We start from the raw sequence: 7,077 nt of genomic DNA, 5'->3' as shown, positions 1-7,077 counted from the left end.
CGCACAACACCAAATATGTTCGCACAACACCAAATATGGTCGCACAACACCAAATAGGGTCGCACAACACCAAATATCGTCGCACAACACCAAATATGGTCGCACAACACCAAATATGGTCGCACAACACCAAATATGGTCGCCCAACACCAAATATCGTCGCACAACACCAAATATGGTCGCACAACACCAAATATGGTCGCACAACACCAAATATGGTCGCACAACACCAAATAGGGTCGCACAACACCAAATATGGTCGCACAACTCCAAATATGGTCGCACAACACCAAATATGGTTGTACAACACCAAATATGGTTGTACAACACCAAATATGGTTGTAAAACACCAAATATGGTTGTACAACACCAAATATGGTTGTACAACACCAAATATGGTTGTACAACACCAAATATGGTTGTACAACACCAAATATGGTCGCACAACACCAAATATGGTCGCACAACTCCAAATATGGTCGCACAACACCAAATATGGTCGCACAACACCAAATATGGTCGCACAACACCAAATATGGTTGTACAACACCAAATATGGTCGTACAACACCAAATATGGTCGTACAACACCAAATATGGTTGTACAACACCAAATATGGTCGCACAACACCAAATATGGTCGCACAACACCAAATATGGTCGCACAACACCAAATATGGTCGCACAACACCAAATATGGTTGTACAACACCAAATATGGTTGTACAACACCAAATATGGTCGTAACACTCACTTTGGTTCAAATCTATATGTTGTTGGGGATTCCCCTCAAACGACGTCTGCAAAACAAATTTGATATTTTAATAAAATCTTATATTTCAATAAAAATGTTATTGAGTTGAACACCTGTTCTGTGGCCATTGGTGGCAGTAGAGGTGCATGTTGTTGTGCAATGTTCGGAAACTGATTCATTTGCTGCCATTGTTGGTAAGCTGGTGGGGGGAGGGTTAATTAAAATAATTAAAAATAAACAAACAAACCTTCGTATTGCTGGTTAAGTTTGTTGCTGTCAATCAATTGCAAGCCAGCTGTTAAACAATTTAATATTATTTTTTATAATTTATTAGATAATTTATAACGAACCCTGGTTTTGCGTTCCGCCATATGAACCACTTGGTGTCTCCGTTTTACCTAAAACATAGATTTAGAAAAACATAGAAATAATATAAATCTTTCACCTGGCCGTTCCAACAGCCAATCAGGCGCCGGCATCGGGAGGTTACTTTGGGTTGAATGTTCGGGGTTACTAAAGTTCGCTCCAGTCACATGACCCGATTTAGGGGCTTCCCCTCGTGGTGACTCCGTCGTTCGTTGTCGTAGCGACGAGTATCGTCGCGGTTGATTGAACTTGAGGAAAAATAAAGTTTTGCGAAAAAACAAAGAAAATAAAACAAATCCAACCTCTCGCTTCATCGTCAGGTTTTGCATTCGATTCGATAAATTATCGACCTTATCGTTGTGGGGCCTGTACGGGTAAATATAATAAACAAACATAAAATATAATAAACGAACAAACAAACAAACAAACAAATATCATAAACAAACCTCTTATTCTCACGTTGGTTGATAACATCTAACACTTGGGTTAAACCATCTTTCCCCGAATTTTCACTTTTGTTCAAAGTCTGAGGAAAAACATTAACATAGAAACAATAGAAATAATAGAAATAATATACCAAGCTCAAATTCGGTTCCGGCTGCGGTTTTTCGGCGCGGTCCATTTGTTGAGCTGTCCTTGTTTCTGCAAACAAACAAAAAATAATTTAAACAAACAAAAAATAACTTAAACAAACAAAAAATAACTTAAACAAACAAAGAATAACTTGAATAAAACCTGGTTTAATAAATTGTCTTCGTTTGGAATGAAAATCTTGAGTCTTGATCAAATTAGTTGCACGACCCCCTTTCTATGATTAATATATTATTTCTGTTAAACACATTTTATGTTATTTCTATGGTTTCTACTATTACTTCATAATTTCCATTTCGTTCACGTTGCCGTGGAAACTTTTTCTCATGGATGAATTTTGGTTCTTGATTCGATCGTTGGTTTCTATTGTGGTGTAATAATGTTAATATTGTGATGTAATAATGTTAATATTGTGATGTAATAATTGCGCCGAGCCTTATGCCATTGCTATAATGTTGCACGCGAGAGCGAAAAATAATAAAAATAAAAAAAGTGAAGCTACTAAAAGATAACAAGACTAGTCAGCGTAGCTTTTTCTTTAACTAATTTTCGTTTGTTGTGAATTTGCTCTCTCCCAAGAATCGGATCGCAACTTTAGCAAATCCCAGGTGACCAGTGATTTATTTTAAGTAAAACATTAGAACACCTTTTAATATTGGGGGCTTCCCCATATTTATACGAACGGATATCGTATCCGTATTCTTCAACCAATTGCGCGCGGGTCTTCGGAGTCTGTTCCGCTTCGTTAAACTTGTCGTGGAGCCATCTAGTGGTGTCTGGTTTGGTTTTGTATCCTCGACTTGAGTGGCTGCGGGGGTCGAGGGTGAACAATTAGAATGATGATGATTCAAACAATAAAGTTAAAGACAGGATGTCCACGTATACACCACGCATACACCACGTATACACCACGCATACACCACGTATACACCACGTATACACCACGTATGCACCACGTATGCACCACGTATACACCACGTATACACCACGTATACACCACGTATACACCTCGTATACACCACGTATACACCACGTATGCACCACGTGTACACCACGTATGCACCACGTATACACCTCGTATACACCACGTATACACCACGTATACACCACGTATGCACCTCGTATGCACCACGTATACACCACGTATACACCACGTATGCACCACATATGCACCACGTGTACACCACGTATGCACCACGTATACACCTCGTATACACCACGTATACACCACGTATACACCACGTATGCACCACGTATACACCACGTATACACCACGTATACACCTCGTATACACCACGTATACACCACGTATACACCACGTATGCACCACGTATACACCACGTATACACCTCGTATGCACCACGTATACACCACGTATACACCACGTATACATCACATATACACCACGTATACACCACGTATGCACCACGTATACACCACGTATACACCACGTATGCACCACGTGTACACCACGTATGCACCACGTATACACCACGTATACACCACGTATACATCACATATACACCACGTATACACCACGTATGCACCACGTATACACCACGTATACACCACGTATACACCACGTATGCACCACGTATACACCACGTATACACCACGTATGCACCACGTATGCACCACGTATACACCACGTATACACCAGCCACACCTGTCTCTACTTGACCGAACATCGTGTTGATAGAAAACACCTTTCGTTGGAATAAAACTTGGCTCATCTTTGTCACTAGGTGGAGCTATACCATCTTGTTCAATATCCGATTGTTCCTGAACAATTCATTGTTACATCATGCCACTTATGACATCACAGCCCCATTGTTACATCTTGCCACTTATGGCATCACAAACCTTTCCGTCTCCGCTTCCACGCTCCACCGATTTTAAACTTGGTGACTTCGGCACGCTCGCATCTGATTGGTCGACCTCCTCATCGCCGCTTTCGTATTCCGACGACAATTCCGTAAAGTCATCATTGTCTGAATGCACCTGTGATGGCATAATAACATTATGACATCATAATGTATAACAATGTGACATCAGAACTACCGATTGTGATGCGGACAATGCTTGCGATTGTGACTCTCCTTCTGAAACAATGACATCATTATCGTCACGGCGACGCCTACGTATCCCGGGCATTCTACAACGAATATTGCAACATAGTTATCAACACAGGTACTGCATAATATCCACAAATAACAACATTAGATATTAAACACGCGACTAATATTTGCCAAGCTACCAAACTTCACGCTGTAATATCCAACTCTGTACCCAACACTGGGTCCCTGAATCGGCAGTTTGGCCGAAACTTTGCGGCGAATTCGAAAGTTTTCGGCAGCGTCCGAACCTGGGACGTAAACCCAGGTTATGTAAGAACGAAAGTCACCCAGGTTTTCCGGGTACAACGCGACGTAATCATGAAAATCAACGAACATCCCAGGTTCGAATGTAATTTCAACTTCAACAAAATCTTTTGATATTTCACCAACTTGAACGTTTACAATCGGCGAAACGTCTTTGGTGAAATGGAAACGAAATATTGAAGTTACTGGTTTATGGTCGCTTGTTTGCATCTCCATGTGCGACACGTACGAACCAACGATTTGTTGAACAAACTTTTCCTCAGACTTCCCCTTCCTCAAAGTTACTTTATCCGGATGAACACGATATAGGACACGATCAGTCCACGCTGGTTTCCGTTGTTTCACGCTCGTGTCGTAAATATCGGTCCCGAGATCAAACTTGTATGTTGGCGCGAAATTGATTTCTCCTTCAATGAATTGCGACAACAAATTGTGAGATCTTTGATTTTTGATAAGTTGGTCTTTCTTTAACAATGTTTTATATTTTTTCTCTTGCACAAGCTTGATGACGTCACTTCTGCTGACGTCATCAATCCTAAAGTTTGTGTCTCCAATCCATAGAACGACGTCATGACTTAAAATGTCGCATGTTTCATTAAAATCAATTCCTTTCAAGATTTTTTCAAAATCGATAATTCTTTTCTCACAAACTTCCAGATTTGCGTGCAAATGAGTATTCAAAACGGCTATCTTCTCCCCGTAACACCAAAATGAGATTGCGACCCCGCCTTTATTGCCCCAGTTGCCACTAAATCCTGTCCTCTCGTAACTAGCTTTCACAAACCGAATGAAAGGCAAATGTTGGATAGAAGCGAACACACATAGTGACATCCCTTGCAACCGTACATTTTCAACCATAAAGTATTCTTGTTTAGAAAAGAAATCCAGAAAAGATTTTGCCCAAACATCATGACTAATAAAACTTATTGCGGTCTCCACCGGACCTGTTGAAATTTCTTGCAAGCCGATGATATAAATATCACTCCGAACCCCCGACTGCCATCCTAACAAATTCTGAAGTTGTTTTTCATCGATCGGTTCAGAATTACCCACATTCCACGTACAAGCAAAAACTTTTAAATCCCACATTTTTCTTAAATCAAAATTTTTAACAAATTTCCTTACAAGCGAAACTGGAGTTCTTACACTTCGTGCCACCCACTTGCCACACTTCGTGCCACCCACTTGCCACACTTCGTGCCACCCACTCCCCATAAATAAACCAAACCCAAACGTAGAGGTTAAATCGATAAACGTTTTATATTTACACGAGCATCGAATTTTATTTACACAGACACAAGAACATCATGAAGCAGCAACAGACGACGTGATCTTCAACATCATGCGTTGACCCTCCTCAACACCATTGTTGTCGCCAAACTTTCTTAAAACTTCAACAGCTTCGTTGATTAAACTTTCCTTGACACCAGGGGTTGCGAACATCGTGGCGGGCAGGTGTTGGCACGCAAGGAAGGCAGCAAGCGCACGGTCACGACTCCCTGTTGCTTGGCAACCATTGTCCTTTTCATCTATAAACAAGTGGATATGACATCACCATAATAAGACAATGGAATCTTACCGTTCCGGTTTATTGTTTTGTTAAGGATCTGGTTGAGCATGAGATGCGTTCGTATCGGGTTCGCCCCGGACATTAAACGAATCGCGCTTTCATATAACGCAACTTTGGTTTGCGCTGCTGGAAGTTTCTTCGCAACGAATCGAAGTAAATTTAAATCGACCTCGAACGACGACAATTCCTCTTTTGTTGCTCTGGTTGTGACATCACAGTTGGATTGCCAAACCTTCAGCCTCGTTTCGAGTAACCAACCAATCGCGAGCAACTGGTACGCCTGAGGGATTATGACATCACAAACATGTAACAAACCCCACCTAGCGGTTATGGGGATACAAGGAGATAAAGCACAAATACATGATGACTAGGCATAAATAAATGATGACTAGGCACAAATTTATGATGACTGTGCAGAAATCCCGGTTGTATTGTTGTCACATTACCCACAATGCAACAGTGCAATGCAACTACAATGCACAAGGGAAAACTACCATTATGATGTCATAGTCAATATTTATGACTCACTGAAACAATATCTTGGTTTCCATGACAACAGAGGAAACTTTCCTTGACGAGCTTTGACGCTTGATTGCATCTCATCAGCACAATATTCGACAACGAACCATCGGTGTTTCTCGACAACATAAAATCTCGCTTAGCAACAAACGCCCACATTGTGGCACGAGAGAGCACATTCCTGAAAATATATAGGATGTCTATGTTGTGAAACAATTATGTCATATTGGTTTTCATGAAATAAAATGATATTTCTATTAAACATTAAGATGTCTATGTTTGCAACCAACTTTGACGAAGCACTCGTGCATGACGTGCGTTCAATGAACCGCGAAACCTCGTTGGATTTCGACCAATCAGCAGCGACCATTGCGATCGAACACCAGAACTTTTCGTCAGTGTCAAAAGTATCTAAAAACATAATAAACAAACAATAAATATAATAAACAAACAATAAATATAATAAACAAACAATAAATATAATAAACAAACAATAAATATAATAAACAAACATAAATATAATAAACAAACATTAAATATAATAAACCAAACCTTTATTTTCGACAAGTTGCAAATATTTTATTGCTTCATCAGGTGGTGATTCCCCCAACCCAATACTGGGTTCTATCATCGCAAACAAAGAGTTCCGAAGCATACGAGTCCGGAAATGAAACGAAACAATTGAAAGTGGGTCGTCTGTGATGTCATAAAGGTTAACAATCACATTTATTTCTTATAAAACAATTACTTTTGTTTAAAATCTTTATAAATTTCATTTCTTCGTTGTTTTTCACCAAAAGATCTTTTTCGTTTGAAACGAAATTATTTCCGATTGAGGTTGACATCCATCGGAGGGCGTCATTGCAGTTCGGGTGAGTTAATAAAACTTTCGAACATT

The 7,077-nt window shown here is 40.0% G+C and overlaps 3 protein-coding genes and 1 non-coding gene across 5 annotated transcripts in view; all 4 read right to left on the bottom strand.

Annotated features, from left to right (window-relative positions):
* LOC100178281 (protein CASC3) overlaps positions 1-3,936 on the bottom strand; it is a 4,930-nt gene extending 994 nt beyond the window's left edge. Inside the window, exons 1-14 of one of the 2 annotated variants that reach the window (XM_009863647.3) lie at positions 3,771-3,934; positions 3,573-3,710; positions 3,376-3,491; positions 2,356-2,517; positions 1,991-2,072; positions 1,854-1,926; positions 1,696-1,760; positions 1,565-1,644; positions 1,421-1,484; positions 1,198-1,366; positions 1,103-1,150; positions 1,000-1,047; positions 866-951; positions 753-798 (exon numbers count right to left, since the gene is read on the bottom strand). In XM_009863647.3, the coding sequence (XP_009861949.1) occupies positions 753-798; positions 866-951; positions 1,000-1,047; positions 1,103-1,150; positions 1,198-1,366; positions 1,421-1,484; positions 1,565-1,644; positions 1,696-1,760; positions 1,854-1,926; positions 1,991-2,072; positions 2,356-2,517; positions 3,376-3,491; positions 3,573-3,710; positions 3,771-3,863 (1,270 nt within the window). In that variant the 5' untranslated portion in view covers positions 3,864-3,934. Of the gene's footprint in view, positions 1-752; positions 799-865; positions 952-999; positions 1,048-1,102; positions 1,151-1,197; positions 1,367-1,420; positions 1,485-1,564; positions 1,645-1,695; positions 1,761-1,853; positions 1,927-1,990; positions 2,073-2,355; positions 2,518-3,375; positions 3,492-3,572; positions 3,711-3,770 lie in introns of both variants that reach the window. The other variant, XM_018816447.2, reaches the window with a different exon arrangement.
* On the bottom strand, positions 3,863-5,324 carry LOC100175970 (inositol polyphosphate 5-phosphatase K). The gene has a single exon (XM_002122042.4). The coding sequence runs from the start codon at positions 5,303-5,305 to the stop codon at positions 3,929-3,931; it is 1,377 nt and encodes a 458-aa protein (XP_002122078.2). The 5' UTR covers positions 5,306-5,324; the 3' UTR covers positions 3,863-3,928.
* A 7-nt stretch (positions 5,325-5,331) lies between these two features.
* Positions 5,332-7,077, bottom strand: part of srebp (transcription factor protein) — a gene marked incomplete in the record, with an annotated part of 5,198 nt that continues 3,452 nt past the window's right edge. The window contains 7 exon segments of the mRNA NM_001078357.1: positions 5,332-5,619; positions 5,670-5,940; positions 6,189-6,346; positions 6,349-6,360; positions 6,470-6,590; positions 6,732-6,875; positions 6,928-7,077. Of these exon segments, the coding sequence (NP_001071825.1) occupies positions 6,319-6,346; positions 6,349-6,360; positions 6,470-6,590; positions 6,732-6,875; positions 6,928-7,077 (455 nt within the window).
* Positions 6,056-6,156, bottom strand: mir33 (microRNA 33). Its single transcript, NR_032333.1, has one exon. It is a non-coding gene; the product is annotated as a microRNA 33 (primary transcript).

This window comes from Ciona intestinalis, unplaced genomic scaffold (genome assembly GCF_000224145.3).
Source record: "Ciona intestinalis unplaced genomic scaffold, KH HT000187.2, whole genome shotgun sequence".
In the NCBI taxonomy this organism is placed as follows: domain Eukaryota; kingdom Metazoa; phylum Chordata; class Ascidiacea; order Phlebobranchia; family Cionidae; genus Ciona; species Ciona intestinalis.
Note: the sequence above shows the minus strand (reverse complement) of the source record. Positions and strands in the feature narration are given on the sequence as shown.